This window comes from Channa argus, chromosome 4 (assembly GCF_033026475.1).
Source record: "Channa argus isolate prfri chromosome 4, Channa argus male v1.0, whole genome shotgun sequence".
NCBI classification, from domain to species: domain Eukaryota; kingdom Metazoa; phylum Chordata; class Actinopteri; order Anabantiformes; family Channidae; genus Channa; species Channa argus.
The window spans coordinates 12,634,921-12,658,116 of NC_090200.1; the positions used below are offsets into that span (position 1 = coordinate 12,634,921).

Sequence of the window (23,196 nt, forward strand, 5' to 3'; positions counted from 1 at the left end):
AGAGTCTGGCACAAACACGGGTCACAGAAGACAACAGCAGGAACATTAGAGATTATTCAACAAAGTAACACAGGGTTATTTTTGTTTTTTTGTTTTTTTATTCAAAAATTCTGATCCACTAATTGAAGAAGTCTGTATAATTAGCTGGTGCCTGGTGCTTTGCAAATTGAATGTTGCAGCTAATATATAATCAATGTTTTTGTAATATTTGCGAACCCAAACTTCCAAGGCCACTTTTCGTTTTGCGAGAGAGACATACACATTTACAAGGATCACCCAAATGCAACACGGTTCCTACGTGCGAAGATTTTTTTGAACGCACCAGCTGTTCTTCTAGATCTCTATATATTTGGATAGACCTAAATGCATAGACGTAAAGGGAACCGTCATATTGCTTAAACCGTTTACACTGATTAAATCCCATCTCTCACACTGTAATCAGAAAGAGGGCTGGCTAGCTAGTTAGCCGAGTGACCGACCTAGTTTAGAACAGCTAGCATTACATCACTTTGGTCCGTCTCCCACCTGGGAAACAGCGGCCTAAATAACTCAGCGCTTAACACTTCATGTGCAGGTACTGTGATATTAGTATGACACACTGACCTGTCAAACCGAAACACAAAAGCAAAGGCTGCAGTGACTTAGCAAATTTCTATTTCCGAAGAGACTGTCGCTGTCAGGAGTCGACTGGTTTCATCCTAGCTCGTGAGTACAACTAACGTTAGCTAGCTAGTAAACGGCTGCAGGTTACCTCGCCACTTTTTGGTGTAATTGGTTAAAATACCGATTCGAATTCGGCCAACTATGGTGTTGTTTTATTGCTGGCCGTGACACTGCTGTAATCCAGCTAACGTAAGTCACTGCGTGGTCTGTCCAACGACAACAATTTTTCACTTCCACTGACGGAAAACGCTAGGTGGCTTCGCTTGGGCCTAGCTTGAGCAGCCAGCAGATAGGATAGCTGTTTATTTAGCGCCAGTAAAACCAGCTGCATTGTTTATTTTGCGATTTTCCGTTGGTGTTGACTGGCAGGATGTTTTTTGTTTCAGTAGCTCGTGCAATTATTACATTTCATGTGGTTGTGTGAATTTGCTAAATAACACTTGACGACCACCTTCACTAGATCTGTTTTGCTAAAGCTGATCTCTCATGTTTAATACTGCCAGCTTCTCCTGTCTTTGTGTACGGGGATAACCTTATGTTCGTTTTCAGGGTTTTGGAACAAAAGAGGAGTTATGTCCTGTCCATGTACTTCGGCTGCCAGGTTGTTTCTAAACACGGTAAACAGAGGTAAGAAACATGAAAGTAATGTACACCGCCTGTCAGGTGGCGGAAACTTCATGACATTGTGCCTTATAGTACAGCCCGTAAAGCAGATCTCCGGCTGCTTGTTATGACAGACCTGCAGTGTCAACAGCAGGTGGAAAACGTATCTTTTAAAGTTGAATACCTGCAGCTAAACTAACGGTGTTACACAACTTGGCCTCTCACAGACCTTCAGCTACAGCCGTCACCTATTTTCAGAGCAACGATGCAAAAATAGTTTAAAGTATAACTTAAAACACAAAATAGTGTTTATGGCTATGGCTACGTTATCTTCAGCTAGCGGCTAGATACCCACATGCTCATGTGCTGAAAACACAAATACAAAACAGTGAAATTGCAACAACACTTATGAATATTATGGATTGTATGCTCCTCATTATGAACTGTTCTTGATAAAATGCAGTGCGTCTAACTGATAAGATGACACATTTTGACACCTGATGAGTTGTAAAGTAAATAGATAGTACATTTAAGCTTTTTTATTTTAACTTATTTTTAGTTATTTATTGATTAGTTTAAGTGTAAAATAAATGATCAAAATGGCCATTATAGTTTGTTAGGACAAATGTTGACAATCACATTAGCTACTTGTTTAAACTGTAGTTACAATTTTACAAATATGTACATTTGTTTTGTTGTGATTGTTGTGAATTCATAATGTTACTAGGGTTTAAAAGTTATTGCTGATGTTATAGGATTGACCTGCTCTCGGATTCAGTGGTTTTCTCTGAGTCGTCACGGGTCTCTGGAATCTCACTTACCTCTCCGGGTACGGGTGAGGTCATTTTCAGAGACTGCTGTCTGCTATGCCTCTAAAGATGGTACAACAAAAGACAGTGGAAGTGATGGTGGGAAGGTAATCTTGGGGGATAATTTATTTGCACCTTTCATCCACTGCCAAACACCACAGATATGGTAATAATTTAGTATGTGCTGACACCAGTCATGTTTACACAGAAAAGCATCAGTGAGGGGAAGAGACTCTCTGGCTCTGGAGGGTCAGGCAAAGGGGGAAGCCAGCTCCGCTGCCCCAAATGTGGAGATCCCTGCACACATGTAGAGACCTTTGTATGTGAGTAAACTGATAAGCTTTGGACAAACATGACAAATGGTTTGGTTTGCATTATTAGGTAAAATATGTCAAAAGTATTTTTTAAATCAACGGGAGTAGGTGTAAAGGAATGTGAGATTTGGTTAACTGAGGAAACACATCTATGACAGATGTTATGTGGAATTCTCACTTACCAACCTCGAGATGATGAAAATAAAATCATAATTATGTGAACTATGGTGGTGGCAAAAAATTAAATAGAAATGAGATGTAATAGAAAGCTCTGTGTCTATTATATGGAAATACAGTATCATATATAAATAACTGGCATTATTACTACTAAATTAATTTTGCTGAGATGGTTATATCACATGCAACATGGATGGAATGCAAGAAAAATAAGAGATGCTGGATAGTGCATTGAGTGAAATAAAAGGAAAGGATATTACAGCACAGTGGACTAGAAGTAAACCATTGATAAGTTTTCCTTGTTTTTGGCTGTATGCTTTGTTTTTTCGTTAAACTAAAATAACTTTAACCACAGTGTAAACACACAGCATAGGACATAGGACAACACAAACATCAACCATAATTTCCTGCACAGTTTGTTAAAAATAAAGATGTGCAACTAAATGCTGATTTGCTGGTGGTTGTCTAATGAACACTTTATGCTTTGTGTTGCACTTCAACTGTGCAAGATTACAAGTTTCTGCTTACTTAAAACCAAAAATTTCTGTTGGGTTTACTAAAGTAAAACATAACGTCAAAAAGTAAAAACTAATATTTGTGTCCGCCAATCTCTGCATACTTTTTATTCTTCTGATTGCACCTTCCACATGTTTTTTCATATGATCGTTTTTCCATTGTCTGGAATAAACTTTCCAAGTCAAGCGTAGCTTTGAAGTGTTCCGTTTGTGAGCTCTGCGTAATCAGTTAGGTCCTTTTTTTTTTTTTTTTTTTTTTTTAGACCACAGACACAAGATAACGGTAGTTTTACTAGTATTAAAATGTAAATTTTTGAGCTGAACATTGATCAAAACCTTGACTCATTGTTGCTGTTTAGTGCATGTTATGCAACTTTGTTTCCCCAGCCCATGCACAAATCATCTTTTGACTTTTTTCACTGCCTTATCATACATATAAGTTGCTTGGTGATATGTCATTAATTAAAACAGCAGCATATAGAACATTGAAATATTTGATGTTTTGAAGGCATTGTATCAGAGGCGGAGCTAAGCACCATATGTACAAAGTAATTTGTTTTTATGTACTTCTAGCTATTGCACAACTGTAAAGAGTAAATTTTATCCATAGTTATTTACACTGATTAGCCACATTAGGTACAATTGTACAATCCAATGGAATCCAATACAGCAGCTTAGCCATGAATTCTACTTTTACACAGTTGTATCATAGTTTAATTTTTAAGGTCATAGTGTTTGTTAGAGTCGTACTAGAGTGCATTATATCAAGAGGTGATTGTTATGTTTTCGATTAACTATCAGGTTGTCACATGGACATCCTGCAACAGAAACCCATGTTGGTTGTTGTTTTTTTTGTTTGTTTAGTTTTTTTGGTGAACCCATACGGCACTAGAGCAACTATTTTACCCTACACAAATTTATTTATAGTTTGAGTGTCAGCCAGCATACTGTAAGCATTGTACCCTTTCTTTCAGTCTGGTTGTGAAATATTTTAGCAGTAAATGTGTTTTTCTTTTGTAGCATCAACACGATTTGTAAAATGTGAGAAATGCCATCACTTTTTTGTGGTTTTATCTGAAACGGACTCAAAGAAGGGGCTAAACAAAGAACCAGAATCTGCTGCGGAGGCAGTCAAGCTGGCATTTGCACAAAAACCTCCACCACCCCCCAAGAAGGTGAGAAATTGTGGGAACCAAAGTATTTAAAATTTGTGTAACACAATCTGTTATCATATTGCTATAATTATATATTATATTCTATTTTATAATGTATAAATTACTTTTTCACCAGATATATGCTTATCTCGACAAGTATGTTGTTGGCCAGTCGTATGCAAAAAAGGTGTTAGCCGTGGCAGTATACAACCACTACAAGCGCATCTACAACAACATCCCTCCTGGGAGTCGACAGCAGGTGGAAGTGGACAAACAACCCTCTCTGACACCTCGTGGTCAGTGTTACTGTTGTCTGGAGATTATGTTCTGTTGGTTATTTGTGTAACTCCCAATTTATTACTGGGAAACATGATTTCTAATGTATTTAGCATCATCTCATCAGTGCTTCTTTAATTGCACACTAGACTGCCATTGTAGTGCATATAAAAGCAAATTCGTGATTTGACGAATTCAGAAATGTTCATGTGTTGTATCTTGCAGTGGGATGAAACCATAGCGCAGAAATGAATTTTGAGCAGTTTTTCTTTAGTCAAGCAAGTACGAGAATTTAGGGCACAATATGTTATTTTACAGTCAAAGAGTCTGACTGTATTAGTAGTACACTTAATAGTAAATATTAAGAGTACTCAAAACATACACAGATGTCTAATAAGTGGTTGCATCTGTGAGGTTCAATTATGACACATGATTATCTCTTAATGTCATCATAATCTGTATTATTTGGCATTTGTTCAATAATTGTCATACTATTGTATAAAAGTATTTGCAGGATTACAATGCTAATGTCAATAATGGTCAATAATATTGATTTGAGTACTTTCATCCTCTCCCCGTAGAGCTAGAGATGAGACGACGAGAGGATGAATACAGATTCACAAGTAAGTGACTGGTCCTCTTTACTGCTGCTGTTATCTTTGTGAGTGGTGACTGTAAAAGTCAACACTAAAACAGCTTGTCTGTTTTATTTTCTTCAGTTGCACAAATGCCAAAACATACAGACCTCTGGTTATTCTATTTAGTTTTTTCAGTGGGAACTGTTGTAGTAATGCTCGTCGACCTAAGGAGTAATTGATAAAAATTATTATTCAGGAAATACAGTACAAGTCCAGTACTGGAGCTGTGCATTTAATTTCCCTTTGCTGTGTTCGGCAATAAGCCACAGAAACTGAAGCAATACAGTTAAACATGTTGATTTGTGACCAGACAATAAGTGACCTACATTCACATCTGTACCCTTGCTATTTTCAGTCCTGCCCCCCTCATTTAATAGTTCCACACTGGCTCTGACTGGGGCATGTATATTTTTAGCTTGTACATAGCAACTGCAACTACTAATAGTGCACAGATTAACATAGTCCCTCAATGACTGCCATTTTTAGACTTTACAAATGTTAGAGTGGAAAGGGTTCATTTGCTCTTCAGTTTTTGAAATGTCATTAATCCAGATCCTAGAGATATTCTTTCTTAGCTGTCACTAACCCAGCAGTTTATGTCGTTGCAGAGCTGCTGCAGATTGCAGGGATCAGTCCTCATGGTAATGCTCTTGGAGCGTCCATGCAGCAACATGCAAGCCAGCAGGCACCTCAAGAAAAGAGGGGAGGAGAGGTCCTGGACTCCACACAAACTGACATTAAACTGGAGAAGAGCAACATCATACTTCTTGGCCCCACTGGCTCAGGTTAGTGTTGAAGAAATTGTAATATTGCACAGTGACACTTATCAGATGGTAAAATATGCCGTGTACTTGAAAACATAAATGTCTTGCTAGAATGCCAAATTATTTTGTGATGCTCTAATTTTACACAGGAAAAACATTGCTGGCGCAGACACTGGCACGTTGTCTGGATGTTCCCTTTGCAATTTGTGATTGCACCACGCTAACCCAAGCTGGTTATGTGGGAGAAGACATCGAGTCAGTTATTGCCAAACTGCTGCAAGATGCCAACTACTCTGTGGAGAAAGCACAGCAAGGTGCTTTAACTTGTACTATGTCTTTTATTTTTAACACATCCAAACTAAAAACAGTAACAATGTGTATCATATTATGTTTTATTCTTCATGCTTTCTTCATCTTAGTTTTTCGTTAATCATAGACAAATTACAAGTGAAAACCCTTTGGAGAATAGATAACTTAAGTTGATTTGTGGTAAAATAAACAAAAACGAGCTGACAAAAAAACACATAAAGCAATTGTAAAAGCATGGCATTAATTTCATAGTTTGAGCCATAAACATAATTAAGTAGGTGTGAAGATTATTGACGACAAAGATTCTGTCAGGAAATGTAGAGTTAAGTATTGTATAGGTACCCATTTGACAGCAATAAGCAGTTAAATATTGAAATAAAAATTGGTAAATCCGAGAAAACCACCACCCCTTTATCACCTCGTTATCACCTGGTAACTGTGATCCTGTGGAAAAAAATCAGTGGGAAAGGTGCTAAAATAACTCTGAGATCCTTGACCCTCGTAAAAGTCAATACTTCCGCCAGTGTCTGAATCCCTAAATCACTTGTAGTAACAGTGGAGTAAACTGTTATATATTCTGTATATTTGCAAGAATTTGACTTGAATACTGGTGAATTGTGTAGTGGGGTCATATGAAATATAAACGCTATAAAACAGGTGCTTACAAAGTTCAGACACAGGCACTGTCTCAGTTAGTTAGAGGTAAAAATGTATACTGCTTTGACCCTGTGCTCTTATCCCATGCGCAGGTATTGTGTTTCTAGACGAGGTTGATAAGATTGGCAGTGTTCCTGGAATTCATCAGCTAAGAGATGTTGGTGGAGAAGGAGTCCAGCAGGTCAGATGTTTAACCAGAATTTCACAAAACAGCCTTAAATAAAACATTCACTTTATAGACATTGAGTACTCAGAAATTGATTTATGATAAAATACATCTTCACAGTATTATGTTTTGTGAATTTTAAAATTAAAGCTTTTTACTGTTACTGGTTTCTTATTCCCCCCCCCTCTTCCTATAGATGTTGTTTATTACTGACTCTTTTTCTTCTTTAAGGGCTTGCTCAAACTTTTGGAGGGAACAATTGTTAATGTTCCTGAGAAAAACTCCAGGAAACTGAGAGGAGAAACTGTGCAGGTAGACACAACAAACATCTTGTTTGTTGCATCTGGTGCCTTTAATGGACTTGACAGAATCATTAGCAGAAGAAAAAATGAAAAGGTAAATTTACCGAGGCAAAGACTTGTCAGCAAGTGTTGAGCCAAGATTCCTATTTATCCTATAAGTCCTGTCTCTGACTCGATCCTCATGTTTCATTACTCTTCAGTATTTGGGTTTTGGAACTCCCTCCAACCTGGGGAAAGGGCGGCGTGCGGCAGCTGCAGCAGACTTGGCAAACAGCAGTGGTGAGACAGATACTGTGGCAGAGATTGAGGAGAAGGACAGGCTGCTGAAGCTTGTTGAGGCCCGGGACCTGATTGAGTTTGGAATGATCCCAGAATTCGTTGGCCGTCTTCCTGTGGTCGTTCCTTTGCACAGCCTGGATGAAGAGACGCTGGTCCGAATCTTGACAGAGCCACGCAATGCTGTGGTACCTCAGTACCAGGCTCTGTTCAGCATGGACAAAGTAAGGGCTCTAATACTGTGGTTGCTACAGGTACAGTGTAAGGCCATATTCAGACAGTCTCACTGTGTGTTATTTTTTTTTATTTATGTATTTATTTTTTTACTGAGGAACTATAAGAAAACATTAGGATGAAATAATATAGTATCAGAACAAAAACATAAGCTACATTTGGGTTTAAAAGTTTGCATCTTATTTTAAAATGGCAAAAAGTGTAAATTTATTTTCAACATAACTTAATGGACAATTAGTACAAATTTAGTTTCATCACAAATTTAAATTTAAAAAAATGTATTAAGGGGGAGGAAACATTTGTACTAGGTGAAGGTGTCTACCAAGCAGGTAGACACAGGACAGGGAATAAAGTCTCAAAGAAAAAAAGGCTTTTATTTACCCAAATGTAACACGTACAAAGAAAATTGAATTACTAACAAAATGTGGCCCTAAAAGAGGTCAACAAAAGTATCAAACTGAAACGTATATACTGGTTGGCCAAACCAATGTGGCACAAGGGGTAGACATTACTGTAAATGAGCAAATTCTAAACACACGCCAGACAGACAGTTTACTAACATGATCCAATTTCTTAAATATGCAAAAGCAATAACAAAATAATATACCAAATAAAGTTTAATAACCCATAACAACTAAAGAAACATTTTCCCCATATTTCCCCCTCCCTGCATCAAACAGGGTACTTGGTACAGTCTGGACCCAGTAGAAAGTATTTAAACTTTATAAGGGCCTCAATCCAATGTTTTGTTTGGATGGCCAACACCCACAAACCAGCAGAACGGTAACTCCAGAAAAAGAGAAATTAAATCAATACAACTTAAACTTAATAATGCAAAGAAAATAAAATTAAGTTAAAATTAAAAGGTAAGTGAAAACATCAAACAATCTTGGGGCGTGGCCGAGGTTGTGGCCATCACAAGGAATAAGTTTGCATTTTCTTACATTGAAATGGATGCAAGCTTGCCTCTAAACCTAACATAATAACAATACACAATCAGCTTGAAAAATGTTCAGTCATTACCAGAAACTAGAAAAATGGTCAAGTGTTTCATCAATTTATGATGAAACATTTTTACTAACTAAATGTGAATTTTGTTACATAACCTTAAGAATCATGGATCTGCTACTCAGTCATTTTATTTAAATTGTAGTTTACATCTGAGTTATTACATTTTTAGAATTTAATCTGATTTCTATATGTTTTAGTGTGAACTCATTGTGACTCAAGATGCCTTGAAGGCCATTGCTAGGCTGGCTCTGGAGAGAAAAACAGGAGCTCGTGGGCTCAGATCCATCATGGTATGTGAATATGCCATATGTTTTAACGGTTTAATTTTTGCATTAATTTCTTGCATTGATAAAGGTTTGTTTCTTCCCCATTTACAGGAAAAGCTCCTTCTTGAGCCCATGTTTGAGGTGCCACACTCTGACATCATGGCTGTTGAGATGAACAAAGATGTTGTCTATGAAAAATCACAGCCCAGATATATCAGGTCAGTGTCTCACTCATTGGACTTCTTATTCTTGAGATGTTTGAAATGTGAACTGGAATTCTTCTTTGAATTTCAGAGCTCCGGCCAAGGAGGCGACAGAAGAGGAATATGATGCTGGCATTGAAGAGGAGAACTGGCCTCGGCAGGCGGATGCTGCTAATAACTGAACTGTATATCACTCATTTCACCTACAGACAGTGCTATCTGAAATTATTAGATTACTAAGAACCAACTCTCAGTTTTGTTACGGCCCCTGACAAACAAACTCTGGACATAACAGTAGAAGTACTAAAGGCTGCTCGTTGTTACCGAGGAACGTTTTCATGACGAACAAGTTGAGTGAAAACCTGGTCCTGTGCATTAGCTATTAATTCTTTTGTGGTGCACTCAAAGGGTGGACCTTTATAAAATATTTCAATCTCTGGGGATTGTTAACATTTTATCTATCTAAAGATAATGCAATTTTATTCATGAATGGATAAGCATCTAGTTTTTCTCTTGTGGCGATGGGCTGTAAAGGCACGAGAGGCAAATGGAAATGATGGGATCATAACAACACTTGAAAACATGGGGGCATTTGGAAATTGATGTAATGTTTCCATATCAGTCAATGCCTTATATCAAACAGGCATAATATTCTATGAGCTCATCAATATTTTGATGTTGTCTTCTTTACCACCATTGTATTAATGGTGATCACAGTGAAATCAGGCTGTAAATGTTAAGCTGCACTGCCCAGCGTCTGTAAAATATCTGAGTGACATGACCTCCAAAATAGATGAATATATTGTGTAATGCAGCAGCACACTAAACACAGCAGGTGAAAAATGATGGACCTTTTACAGAGCAACAATGGTTATATCTTTAAGTATTTCAAAACTAGGGAATGCATATGACTTTGCATACAGATCTGTTTCATAGGATTTAAGGGCTGCTTGACAGAGCAGGATTAGAAAGTTAACTAAGGCATTATGAAGTGGTAATGATATATATCCTATGAATTTTTGTTGTAGCTACAATCCAATGATCATGACTGAATCCTGATCCTAAACCAAATAGATTAATATCCTTATCAGATAAGTCATCTGTTTCTAAGTTGGCAAGCTGCATCTCTAAACCTGCTCTGTCAAACACCCCTCAGAATATCAGAGGTATTTTATTATTATTTTTTTTTTGTGGTTGCACCAGCCTTGGAAACTCCTCTCACCTTTGATACAATATCCTATTGCTAAATGGCACCTAAATGTAACCAAACGCTCTAAAAATGTCTAAAAGCTCTCTGCCTGAACCATGCTGCTCTTTAAAAAGCTGTTTGTTATAAAATTAGATTTTTTTTTTTGTTTTAAGTTTCCATTTCTTTCAGTTGAGTTTCCAAATTACTTTTCTGTTTTCAGAGGTCTGTTACAAAACCGATTACCCCCCCACAAAGTTTGTGAATTTTAAATTTATTGTGATTGTTTAAAATGTATAAATAAAATGTATATCTCTGTACAAAATAACGTTTACCTTTTGAATTTGTCCACAGTATGATTAAATGTGCAGAGGAGGATTTTTCCTTCACAGTAAAACATGAAGCACATAATAAGGCAGGAAATGAACGCAACACGCATCAGCGTTTTATATAATCTGCTAATCTCTGGAAAGTATCTTGCTGTTCTTGGTTTCCCATCACATCAGCATTTCCCTAATCCCTGTCTGAAATGTGCGTTTAAATATGGATGAAAAGCTGCAGCCAACTATAAAGACTAAAGAAGAAAATCCTACATTATTTATGTACAGTATTAAATTTACATATCCTTTATTTTATGTTTATTGAATTTTAGTTGTACCTTTTTAGATATTACTACATCAAAATGCTCTATTGTTTGTACTGTACCTGTCTGTGGGCAGGGCTCCAACAGGTGTCTCGGACATTACTGGTAAACAACTCCTCAGATGATGTCAGAGGCTTAGTGATGAAGGGGTTTATAATTTACGATAACTGTGGATCAGCCATTTACTCCAAACACATGCCAATGCTTCAGAGTGCTGTGGACATTAGAAAAAATACCACAATTTACAAAGGTAAGAAATTCTTAAAATGCAACAAGACGTAGCTTTTCACTCATTAAACAGTTTGTGGTCCTTTTGATACAGATCGCCACAGTATACGTTATGGAGGATGTTCCGTTTCAGACCTCTCTGGGTCCACTGGGGCAGGAGGTCCACATGGTGACAGCTCCACATATTACCGTACCAGACTGTCACTGGATTCTGAGAGAAACTGAGGTCACACATCCATCTGATCAGTTACATATTTACCAAGATTATTGTCTTTTTTTCCTGTTCATTACCAGAGTTCTGCTTCTTTTAGATTATATGAATTTATCGCAGTTGCTAAATGGCATTTAATTATTATTTGTGCTCTTAGACAGCTTCAGTTAGTCAGTGGTTTCTAGTACTGGGTGCTAAGTTCTTGTTAATGTATTTTTTATTTGTTTAAAGGTTATCTTTTGTGCATAACCACATTGGAAACTTTTGTAACTTGATATTGTCCAGATGTATTTTTATGGGTTAGAAGTCAAAATGCTGTTTTATCTCCTACTATTCAACTAATTATGCTAACTAATACACCTTTGTCATAGAAGCCATTTTGACCTGTCACAGTGAAAAAAAGCACATGTGCTAAGAAAATTGCTTATGGCAAAAATTGTATTTTGCTGGTCTAGTTTCAGAGTCCTGCTATCTAACCTGCTGGCTTACTGTCACAGAATATATTGGGGCCATCAGAAATGGTCACTTCAATACTAGTCAAAATGTCTACTACAGTATAGATTCCACCTGGAGAAATGGATTTTAACTGGACAACAGCCAGTGTGTCAGGCTCCATCTTGCCCCCCTTATTGGCTGATGTTCAGTAGCCCTCAGGAGAGTCACCGGGCAAATCGCAGGAGCAGCCACCTGTGGGCTCCGAGCCTTCGACCCCGCAGTCACAGCCTGAACTCTGCAGATGCCCGATTGCTGCACCATCGCACTGTCAAGCTCCTTGTATCTGACACTGAGGATGAAGACGGCTACTATGAGGATAATGAAGGCTCCTCCACTGAAGATGCCCCTCGGCCCGTCAAGAGCAGAGAGAGGCCCCGAAGCACTGCACCCAAAGACCCACTCTCCAGAGTCAAAGACATGCACCATGGCCCTTCCTATCTCCACTGTAAAGCTGACTCACCTGTGACCCTCAGAGACCACAGAGGCACTTTATCTTCACACCAAGACTGCAGACCACCTCTGCGAGTGCTGGAGCAGCAAAGGTCACAACAGGCCAGCCCCCTGTCACATGGCCAGAAGAACAGCAAGAAAAGACAGCGGCCACTGGCCTGTGTGGGCCGAAAGTATCACCAAAACATACCACCTGCTGGTCTCTCTCCACCCAGGCTGCAGCAGCAGCGGCAGAGACCCTCCTCTGCAGGGCCTGTTGTTAAAAACCGCAGACAGGTTGTTTTTTTTTTTTTTAACTGTCTCAATTTATCAGATCATAACCACTGTTCCACTTTTTCATAACTCAAAATACTTGTCTTTTTCGGAATCAGGTGCTAAGGACTGGCAGCTCTCGAGGTGTTTTCTTTGACTCAGCAGCAGAGCTGTTGTCAGCACTCAGCCAGGAAGAGAGAGAGCTTCTTGAAACCATCACAGAGAAGGGCTACACTGTACACACAGCCATTCTGGCTCTGCAGAAGACAGGCTATCGCAGCCCAGACAAGGTAGAAAATACTTTTGTTGTCCAGCTACATATTTATCAGCTGCAGTATCAAAATGATGCCCACATATTAATGCATGAAAAATTAAAACTGATCAAGTAATATTTTTTTCTCTAATGCACTTTTTCTCTATGCAATTTTGCATAATGTGTACATTTAATTTCGGTACATAAGTATTTTCTGTGCTTTCACTCCTGGATTATTACTACGTACTGTCACAACATAAAATACTACAGAATTTCCTTCAGTAACTGCACAGCAGAACACAGTATAAGCTTTTGAATATTCAAAATGTTTTAATGAAGGCTTCTGGTAAAATAGCCGTTAGAAGAGGAACATCCTGGTCACTTAAAAACAAATATATATATTAACCTACTTGTTTTCTATGTGGGTTCACAGCAGTTGAATTTAAGCAGCTCTAATGACTTACTGATTTAGAAGCTGCTTATAAACAGTAAACAAACTGCTTATAGGCATAACATTATGACCACCTGCGCCACTTAATGCAATTGCTCGCTCATGAATTCTACTTTTACAAGGAAAACTGTCAGAAAGGTGATAATTCTACTACGTGTTTATTATTGAGGTTAAAGTCGGTACTGATGCATTATGAGAAGAGTTGGTTCTAATGTTTTGGCATGCACATGCACTCCAGTACAACTACACTAACCACTATGCCTGATTATTGTATACTGTAAACATTGTTGTTAGTTGACATAGAAACCAAATTGTACTGTTTGTGTGTTATTCAGGCCCAGAGACTAATTTTTATAGATCTTATTTAATCAACAGATCTTAAAATACCTGGTTACCTGTGATCGTCTCTGTGAGCTGGGTTATGATGAAGCACAGGTGGAGGAGGCTTTAGAGATGTTTCAAAACTGTGAGAGCAAGGTATTTACTTATGAGATACTAATAACAGATCCAGAGAAAATACAATTTCAACTTTCAACACTAAAATATTTTTATTACAGGCTGCTGAGTTCTTGCATCTCCTGGCTCAATTTAATGAGATGGGTTTCCAGCAAAGTGCAATCAAAGAAGTGCTGCTTGTTCACGACAATCATCGTGAGAGGGCTCTTGAAGAACTCATGACACACATGGCTTAAACAGACCGCCTTCCTGATTTTCCCATCTACAGTGTGAGAAAACACAAAAAAAAAAACTTAGGCACTGCCTTCTGACTCAGCTAAGAACCCACCTCAGTGATAGGGGCCAGAATAAAACATGCAAGGTAGAAATTGGTAAAATAAAGGAGGTACAATTAGTGAAGTTGCCTTTTTTTTTTAAAGTTTATTTACAACTTGATTTAAAAGAAAACACCCATGTATCTTTGTGAAGAGATAGTTAGCAGTCATTCCAGCTGGAAGAAAATCACGGCACGCTTGCTGACTGCCACAGTACTAATCAAAGTTTTCTAGATATGGTTAATGGCGTCATAGATAAGCTTTAACCCTCCCCCCCAAAAAGCCACAATGGCTGCAGTATAAATACCAGTAACTTGTTACAAAGACACAGACGGCAGAAAAAAAAACTACTTCAGCAGTTATTCTGAAACTGACTAAGAAAAACACGTGTTCATACTGATTGAGATATTTACATTTTTTCATAGAATGTTTCAAGTCCCCCGTTGTGCACAAAAAAAAAAAGAAAACCACCAAAAATACCACTGAGCTAGCGGACTCCTTCGGTGATGGTGCAATTCCTCTGAATCATCACTGATGACTGATGGTGGAGTTCAGCAATCCCAAATTCACTGTCGATTTAGAAGCCTTTGTGAGGTCTCTCTGTCAAGACAGAAATCAACACCCATGTTAAAAGGATTTAATGTCAAACAACTTAATACTTAAGACAGTGTGTTACTCTGTAATGTGAAAATATTAAATGCATCTATGTTATGTTAATTTTGGAAAAGTTTATGACATACCTTGAGCAACACTTGAGCATGCATAAACGAGTGAGTGATGCAGTCTTTGGTACATAGGGATTTTTCTGTTGCCATTTTTACAGAGCTTCTGCACTAATATTAATGTTAAATTAAAAAAATCTGACCTTTAATGCATGCATGCATGTCTTTTTTAATTTTGATGCAGGAATTTATTAAGGTTTGTTCTTATAGTTGTATGCAAAAGCTTTGGCACAAATTCAGTCTTTTAATACCAGAAAACATACATTATTGCCATAACCATACCATGTTTGTAGGATACTGTATTTTATGTTTGATATCTTGGAGGCCATGTTGTGAACTTTCCAATAATAGGTAAAAAAATACAAATAAAAAGGAGACCAACATACAGTGAATACCAAAACTTTTGTATACAACCTTAGTTATCCAAATTGCCAACATTTTTGCTGAAAGGCCAGTAAAAAACACAAAACTGCTTAGATTTCCTTTAGTCAACAAACATTAGCAAAGACGATGGGAAAATTCTATGGGAACATTTTCGCCTAACTACAAAACATGGTAAACCCTGAATTTGAAGGGTTAACAATATATTCTCAGACTTTTGCTTAGCGGTACTGATATAATCCAGCATTGCTCTGAATTGTCATCAATTAGCTTGTACTTTAATCTTTGTAATTAAGGACTAAATAGAAGTAAAACCATTTACCGCAAATTCAGAATAGGAGCCAGCAATAGAGTTTAGGGTGAAGGTGTGATCTTGAGTACCCTGAGTCCTTAGTGACCCACTTGGAGTGTTTCTATTAAGATGAGAGATATTTTCCTTGTTTCGGTCTAGTGCACGGGGAGTCTTTCCATGTCCAGGGGTTCGCAAGCCAAGACCCTACAACAAAATCAATTAGAATGATGAGGTATTTCTTTAGGACGACCTTTGCACATTTTAATTGACATGAAAATTAAATGGCACCATTCACTCTCCGTATGCAAGTAACACAAGTACAGAAATTTGCTATGCTGTTAAGTAAGTCAGCACCAGTTTTATCACTAGTAGATGTATGCAATAAATGTAAAATATCCTCCCTGTCTAAAACATTAAAATAAGTTGACTCAGCATGAGGGTTGCATACAATGCAGTACCACTTTATGCCTCAATGTATGCTCAACTTAAAAAAAGTTAATGTAAATTTGTTTAATGGGGTGATTAGAGAGGATTGTAGTAAACATACCTTGCTGGCAGACAGAGGTAGTTTTTGAATGGAGGACTGGCACATGGTTCCGCTGAGGAAACTGTTAGGAGTGGAAATGGTTGAGGTACCGTAGAGCTAAGTGGAAAGAGGCAAATGGGGAGATCAATTTTGTATTCAATCACCATAAAGTCCAGTCAGGATTATTGTATGCACATGCAATAATCACACAGTTAATCTATCAAAAATGTAGCAGCATCTGACCTTTCTTGATTTTCCAGGAGTGGGAGTTCCTGCTATCCGCCTTTTGGATGGTGTCCTCATTGTAGTTCCATAAAACATCTCCTCTTGAATCTGTTTGGTTTTCTTCATTTGCTATTTAAAAAAATGAATAATAAAATAAAAAATTCCCATTATATATTATTGACAAAATCAGTGAAAAGGACTTTTACATTTTTTGTAATAAATGTACCCTTTCCAGTTTCTCTTTCTCCTTTTCAGTGTGGTGGTAATCCCACTGCTGCTGCACATACTCAAGAAATTTTTGTCCATTCACAAGAAACTCCTTGCCATGCTCCTCCTCCCAAACATCAATTTGGGCCTTCAAACTCTTCTCGAGCTGGAACAACAAACAAAAAATTTACATTGAAATATCCCCACCTGCTGGCCAAAACAAGCAATGAATCAACAGCCTCAGCTGTTTTCACTCCTACATGTAGCTAATGTGTTAATTCTTTGAATCTCCCACTAACATGTTCACTTGCACAAAGAGAACTGCTTAAATTTTAACCCTCATATGCATTTACTGAACAATTAAAAAGACAAAATTCCTCACCTTAGGCAAACTTTTCTGCAGGTCTGTTCTCTGCTTCTCTTCTTTCAGAAGGTTCCCACCTCTGTTGTTGAATCTTGAAGGGTCATTGGCCTTTTTCTGAGATAGAAAGGACATGAATTTAGAAACACAATGACACACTAGAAATGCTTGTTTTACTACAACTAAAATTACAAGTATACTCACATCAAGTTCCAAGTATAATGTCCAGTTCTCCTGCCATCTTGTGACTCCCTCAAAGAGTTCTTTGTGGTCCTCATAATACTTCTTTAGGGTCCTGACCTCGGCTTCATGGAGGTTGAGAAGCCCTTCGGTAAAATTATCTGTTGAATAAAAACAAAAACTGAAATTCGCACTCAATTTGTGATGAACAGCTGCGTATATTTAGTGCAAGGGCTCTATGATTAAACAACAGCTATTTACCATCATAATAGGGAGCAAAAGCATGCTGCTGTTCTTGGCTGTAGAAGCATCTCTCCCACAAAAGGGCAATCTCAGCTCTGATGGCCTCAATGAAACTTTTCATGCTCTGAATTTTCAGCATCTCTAGATGCTCAAGCTCAGTCTGTAGCTGGAAGCACAATTTACACATTAATCCAGATGATCTAGAGGGGTCATTGGCGCCTCTGAAATTGTTTAATCAGTAATCTTAGACCAAATAAGCTAAGATTTCTTACTGCCTCAACGTTTTTCTTCTTTGAGTTAACCATGTGATCAGAGAGTGTTGCTCGCTCCTCTTGGGGAACCTGAAGTCTTTCCCACAGCTCCTGGATCTTGGTCCGCAAGGCTGAACAACGAAGTTCATTCTGAGCCTTGCGTTCTTGTAACTGTAACGAAATCATACATAAATTATATTGAAACAATGTGGTACTACATCTAGTCAAATCACAGCATCAGATTAATAAACATTGTGACATGACTAAACTACCTCACTGAGGAAAAGTTTAACAGCAGCAATGTTGTCATTTGACAGACAAAGTGCATCCTCATCTTCACACATCAAATCCGTTTCAAAGCTGGTCTCAGGGGGCTGCTCCAGGTAATCCATACATGAAACAACCTCTTTCTTTAACCTCACAAATTCTTCATGACGACGATCCTGTTACGACAGATAAAAGCTAAACATATTATAACCCAAACTTTACAAAAGGTGTAAGTAAGAAAGAAAATAGAAAGTCAGTAATACCTTCTCTTTTGTCAGATCTTCAATATAGGCATGGTACGTCTCTAGTTCTTTCAGTGATGGAACAGAGTCCTTCTCAATGCAAAAAAGGTTAGTGCACAAAATACCACACAGCTCCTGGTCTTTGTCAATGAGACCTTGAAGTTCTTCCATCCTTTGTTTCTTCTGTGCCTTGAACATTTCTAGACGTGTGCGGCCATCTTTCTCCTTCTGCAAAATAGTATAGGCACCCTCCTCCTGAAGAGAAATTTTGAATGTTAGACCACATACCATAAGCAACTACCCAGTCTGATAGAGAATATTTTATATATATATTAACATGACCGTACCTCAAAGGGGGGAAGCTGGAGCTCAGTGCACAAAATTTTAAGCTCCTTGTAACAGGACTCTACACTTTTTAGCAATCTCTTCTTGAGGTCTTCTTCCTCAGCAATCATTAAGTCCAACAAACCCTGCAGGTCAGGGAAATTTAAAAAAATGTTTCAGTTTGTTAGTTCTTTAGGGTCTACGAATAGAAACTAATTGTTGTAAACTGAAGAATGACTCACTTTAATGTGCTTGTGAACATCATTGGTTCTCTGTAGACGCTGCTCCTCTGGAATCCCAATTTCTTCCCAAATATCCTGCAACCTGACCAGTGCCCTGTTGAGGTAGGCAACAGACTCGGCTGCGTGGACCTCACTGGAAGAAAAGCAAGTTGTCGAGTAGGGGACTTTGTGGAGCGTAAACACCTGCTACCAGTCAAACCAGTCTTTTGCCAACGTGAAATTAATAATTAATGAGACTTTTTGTTAGCACTAAATTATCGTTCAGCTAGCTAACATTAGCCAGGTCCCTGGCTTTCTTAGATGTAGTCCGCATTTAACGTCACGCTCAACAGAAGCATTAGATTAACAGAAAACGTAAATAATATTTACAATTACTCATTGCGGCACTTTGTCTTAACGTTTGATATAAGTTGTGTCTGCTCACAGCAAAGTGAACAGTTAGCGTTATCTAAACTCGCCAGGCTAATCAGGGACCGAAATAGCTTACGTTAAATGAGCATACTATTGTTAAGATTAAATTAAGATTCCATTTTTTATTAAAGAAGTACTAACCTCACTCTCATGTTGCCACCGCAGAAAGTTAAAAAAACAAATCTTCCTTTATACAAACCAGTCTCTTTCTAGTTAAAACCACCGGACAGAGTTTGGTGTGGCTTCGGTTTTCTGCAGCCCGTTCGTTTGTCAACTCGACGGCGTTTGAAATTTGCACCAAAACAACTCCCGGGCTCTGATTGGTTGATTGAATTGACGCAACCGGACGTAATTCTTGTTCCTCCTCTTCTTGAAATTTTATGGCGTTTGGCCAACAACGAAATGGCGCATTACTGCCACCAACTGGAATGGAGTTTGATAAGGATTCTAACGTTTAGATTATTAAAAAAAATATCTGTGAAATTAGTTGATCGATTAAATTGGAATAGATGCGTATAACAATCATGTGCGGAATCTTTCCCAAAATATCTGCTAAATCGTTCTATTGCCACCGGATGTTGTTGAGAGGTTGGTCTTTTTTTAAATGCACATACAATGCCAAACCATAACAACAAATTGCTTTAAATAACATTTAAATAACATCTATTGGTATACATATACATGTATACAGCATTATTTTATTTTTAAAAAAACATTTCAGATGTTACTGATATTTCAGATATTGCTAAAAAGGTTACAGTATAGCGTGTGTAAAACAGGATAGATTCACTTTTTTAAGTGCCCACACTAAAACAGGTTTGCTCCCCATAATTTTTCCTTCTGTTAGTCCAACCATTCAAGAGATCTCCCCAAGCGATTCTGTCAGTGTAAAGTGATGCAGAAATGTATTTAAAAGTTTATCTGCAGAAAAGAGCCTATAGGGATTAAACCATAATGTATGCAGTAATTTTCTCTGTCCTCTGATTTTTGCAATTTACTACAGCCTTTTTCTAGTTTATAGGCCCATGTGTGACAATATTAGCTATAGACACTGATATATATCTCTAAACTTCAGGTTCTTCAAGAATGAAGAACACTGATCTTGCTGTATAGAATTACAGCTACAGTGGGGGATCAGAAAATGTTAAATGGCAGTTCAGGTGATTTCAGTAAATGTACAAAATGAACACAACATAACATTTATTCACACATATCCAAGACAAAACATTAATGAAAAGACATTTGAATGTTTATTTTTTTACCTGTTCCTGATCTTTAATCATACTTAATCCACAAACTTTATCTTGACTATGAAACATGGGGGGTTACATTATGTGAAAGTTAAAGGAAGGTCATTATTAAAAATAAATAACTGAGAAAAACTTGGTTGGAAAAAAAATGAATTAGCAAATCTACAGGCAAAACACAATTTTGGGTACTTTAGTGATCTCAGCAAAGTAAATAAACAAACATTTTCCCCTCATCAGTGAGGATACTGGCGTAAATAGAGGTTCCTCAGAACTTCCTCACTGAACTGGTAGGTTAGTTTCTTTTTAACTTTCTTAATCTCTCCAGTTTTGCCATAGTTTCTCAGAGCCCGAGCCATTTTTTGGTAAGTCATTTTTTTGCGGTTGCCTTTCTGAATACCCCAGTGGCTGGCCAGAGCTTCTTTGTGTTTAGTGGAGAACTGGAAGATGCCCTTGTCCTGGTCCAGCCACCAGATACTGTCACTCATGTCCCCGTTTCTTAGCAAGTCCAGCAGGAACTGGTAAAGGCGGATTTTCTTCTTGTCTAGAGTGTAAAATATGACACTTCTTTAAGCTGTTCTGCCTGGTATGAGTATTTGTATTAGTTTTTCTAGGCTGCAGGGTGAATTCCTGTACAATGAGATTGGATGTCAGTAGAATGTTTGTATTGGAATTACTTACTACTGTCTTTCCTGAAGGAGGAGTGGTTTCGTTCTTCAAATTCATCCTCCCCTTCTGACACCTCAAGTGGGGGACTGATTCCCCTCTGTTCCTCCTCAGAGTAGTAATGCCCAGGTGAGGTGGACTGATACTGGTAGCACAGGGACGGGGTGTAATATGGGATCTTAAGGATAAATTTAAAACAGGTCAAAATTTCACAAACACAGAAAAGATTACATTTTTTGTGTTGTTTTGCAATTATTCATCGTCTGACATTTTCTTTTAAATGCTGTCATTGTATTAAAAGGGGAAGTAGCTGTGTCAAAATAGAATTCAATACTCAGCAAGACCACGTGGTGTAGATGACATTTCAGTTAAATGTCCCCAAATCTCAACATCATCTACTTTATTTGTCAAACTTAAATGTTTTTATAAACATTGTGAATCCATTATATTTATTTAGTAATCAATACCTGAAATGATTACTTCACTGATCAATTAGTTGATCAATAGAACTGTATTAACTGGCAATTAATTTTATGACTGAATAATTGCCTTTTTTAAATTAAAGCACGACAATGTTCGAAGATGATTCTAGCTTTTTAACTGTGAATAATTGCTTATTGTATTTGTCTTCTATGATAATAAAGTAAAACTCTTTGAATCTGATGATTGACTAAATCGAGCAGTAGGAGTAAATGTTCCTGGGGCTTTGGACTTGTGATGGCCAGTTTTTAAATTAATTAGAAAACAAACAACAGACTAACGCATGGGGAAAATAAATACCAGTGGGGAACATGGTTAACACCTTGTTTGGGATAATTTTCACTTGAAAGGTAAAAGTATCAAATTAATACAAAGCTTAAAAGAAATTGGAAAATGAATAGAATCTTTCTCTAAAGTTTACCTTGAAAGTGTCTATTATGTTTTGGCTCCTTTTTTATCCAGAATTTAAACAACAGTGGGCAAGATCTCTTTGACATGACATATGAGTCATCTGGCTTATGTGACTCACATAATGTAATAATGTTTGACACAATTGTTCATCAGTGCAAACCTCCAAAGCTGCATGCTGACAATAATGTCACAATAAAAACTGGCCTCCTGTCACAATTGAAAGCCCTTTTCCTGCTTTAAAATGGTGGTGATGGGTGGGGGTTAAACTATTTCCCTGTCAGCACTGAAGCCTATAAGCCTGTTAATTTCCACACATGAACTTACTTGTGGTGACACAGGGAGAGATACGAGTGGAGGATCCAGGTGAAGGGGCAGGGACTCACTGCTGTAGCGGTATGGTTGGATCAGTTGTTGAGGAGACACAGACTGAAGCTCTGTAAGATGATTCACTGGTGAATTCTCAAAGTCTGTTGGCTGGATTCGCTCAGAGTGAAAGGTCCATCTGTGGTCTGAACCACAATGGGGGTTTAAATACTCAAATTAATACATAAGCCTTTATTTAAACATTAAAAAAAATCTCACCTTCATAATTCTCCCCTACATTAGTGAGGTAGGGGTAGAGCTCTGCAGGTGGTCGATAATTTTCAGTCTCACTTGGAATATTTTCCTCTGACTTTGGAGAGGGAAAATAAGATTTTTAGCTTCGAGAGATAGTAAAAGCATGTGTTTCTTTACCCTACAAAAGCTATGTCAAATATCACAATTAATTCTAAAAATAAAATAAATAATAAAACGGACCAGATTACCAGAGGCAATTGTAAATGTACAGTTACCATCTTGTATCTTGTTTAAAAATGTATACCAGCTATATAACCACAGGGAAAACCCTGTCATTGTAACAAAGCGCACAGACTAGAGAACCAGATTTGTTCTTCGAAGCACATAAATCACAAAAGCACTTACATGTGATATGACAAAGCCGTCCATCATGTAAACAAGGCAGCATGAGAATCTTGGTTCCCGAACCTGGTGATGAGTGTTAACTTTTTCTTGTTGCTTCACCGACAAACACGCAATGTCGCTGAGCACTGACTTCACTAAGCAAATGGGAACTGAAAGTGAGAAACAAGCTGGAACCTATAGACTCATAGCATCTAATTAGCAAATTCATACAATCAGCTAGTTCCTGATGGTCGAGTGTCATGTACGAGCCAGTAGTATTCAAAAACATTTCCTGTATAA

General features: G+C 37.7%; 4 protein-coding genes across 9 annotated transcripts; 2 read left to right on the forward strand and 2 right to left on the reverse strand.

Annotated features, from left to right (window-relative positions):
* Positions 1-300: 300 nt before the first annotated feature.
* On the forward strand, positions 301-10,851 carry clpxb (caseinolytic mitochondrial matrix peptidase chaperone subunit Xb). Of its 3 annotated transcripts, none has more exons than XM_067500001.1 (15): positions 301-574; positions 1,213-1,290; positions 2,022-2,182; positions 2,284-2,398; positions 4,102-4,256; positions 4,372-4,531; positions 5,093-5,134; positions 5,758-5,934; positions 6,063-6,227; positions 6,972-7,060; positions 7,277-7,441; positions 7,548-7,847; positions 9,066-9,158; positions 9,246-9,352; positions 9,429-10,851. In XM_067500001.1, exons 2-15 carry the CDS (start codon positions 1,236-1,238, stop codon positions 9,517-9,519), a joined length of 1,875 nt encoding a protein of 624 aa, XP_067356102.1. In that variant the 5' UTR covers positions 301-574; positions 1,213-1,235; the 3' UTR covers positions 9,520-10,851. The 3 variants fall into 3 exon arrangements, with proteins under 3 accessions (XP_067356102.1, XP_067356104.1, XP_067356101.1); XM_067500000.1 differs by having other exon boundaries at positions 302-705; XM_067500003.1 differs by lacking the exon at positions 5,093-5,134 and having other exon boundaries at positions 301-705.
* Positions 10,852-10,988: 137 nt separating this feature from the next.
* LOC137125086 (ubiquitin-associated protein 1-like) lies at positions 10,989-14,198 on the forward strand. 2 transcript variants are annotated; one of them, XM_067500041.1, is made up of 7 exons: positions 10,989-11,125; positions 11,243-11,416; positions 11,489-11,620; positions 12,161-12,826; positions 12,922-13,092; positions 13,882-13,983; positions 14,064-14,198. In XM_067500041.1, the coding sequence occupies exons 3-7, from the start codon at positions 11,507-11,509 to the stop codon at positions 14,196-14,198; spliced, it is 1,188 nt and encodes a 395-aa protein (XP_067356142.1). In that variant the 5' UTR covers positions 10,989-11,125; positions 11,243-11,416; positions 11,489-11,506. The 2 variants fall into 2 exon arrangements, with proteins under 2 accessions (XP_067356142.1, XP_067356141.1); XM_067500040.1 differs by lacking the exons at positions 10,989-11,125; positions 11,243-11,416 and having other exon boundaries at positions 11,498-11,620; positions 12,166-12,826.
* On the reverse strand, positions 14,029-19,455 carry LOC137125071 (protein regulator of cytokinesis 1-like). 2 transcript variants are annotated; one of them, XR_010914082.1, is made up of 15 exons: positions 19,292-19,453; positions 18,740-18,872; positions 18,521-18,643; positions 18,195-18,428; positions 17,937-18,107; positions 17,686-17,835; positions 17,432-17,579; positions 17,195-17,331; positions 17,012-17,107; positions 16,649-16,795; positions 16,441-16,551; positions 16,219-16,314; positions 15,702-15,875; positions 14,690-14,876; positions 14,029-14,224 (listed from the first exon to the last, which is right to left on the reverse strand). XR_010914082.1 is itself a non-coding variant. In XM_067500004.1 (15 exons), exons 1-14 carry the CDS (start codon positions 19,300-19,302, stop codon positions 14,805-14,807), a joined length of 1,803 nt encoding a protein of 600 aa, XP_067356105.1. In that variant the 5' UTR covers positions 19,303-19,455; the 3' UTR covers positions 14,029-14,224; positions 14,757-14,804. The 2 variants fall into 2 exon arrangements, 1 of the variants encoding a protein (XP_067356105.1); XM_067500004.1 differs by having other exon boundaries at positions 14,757-14,876; positions 19,292-19,455.
* Positions 19,456-20,335: 880 nt separating this feature from the next.
* Positions 20,336-23,075, reverse strand: spi1a (Spi-1 proto-oncogene a). 2 transcript variants are annotated; one of them, XM_067500044.1, is made up of 5 exons: positions 22,918-23,075; positions 22,537-22,627; positions 22,279-22,388; positions 21,079-21,241; positions 20,336-20,941 (listed from the first exon to the last, which is right to left on the reverse strand). In XM_067500044.1, the coding sequence occupies exons 1-5, from the start codon at positions 22,942-22,944 to the stop codon at positions 20,634-20,636; spliced, it is 699 nt and encodes a 232-aa protein (XP_067356145.1). In that variant the 5' UTR covers positions 22,945-23,075; the 3' UTR covers positions 20,336-20,633. The 2 variants fall into 2 exon arrangements, with proteins under 2 accessions (XP_067356145.1, XP_067356144.1); XM_067500043.1 differs by having other exon boundaries at positions 22,279-22,463; positions 22,918-23,074.
* Between the last annotated feature and the right edge of the window lie 121 nt (positions 23,076-23,196).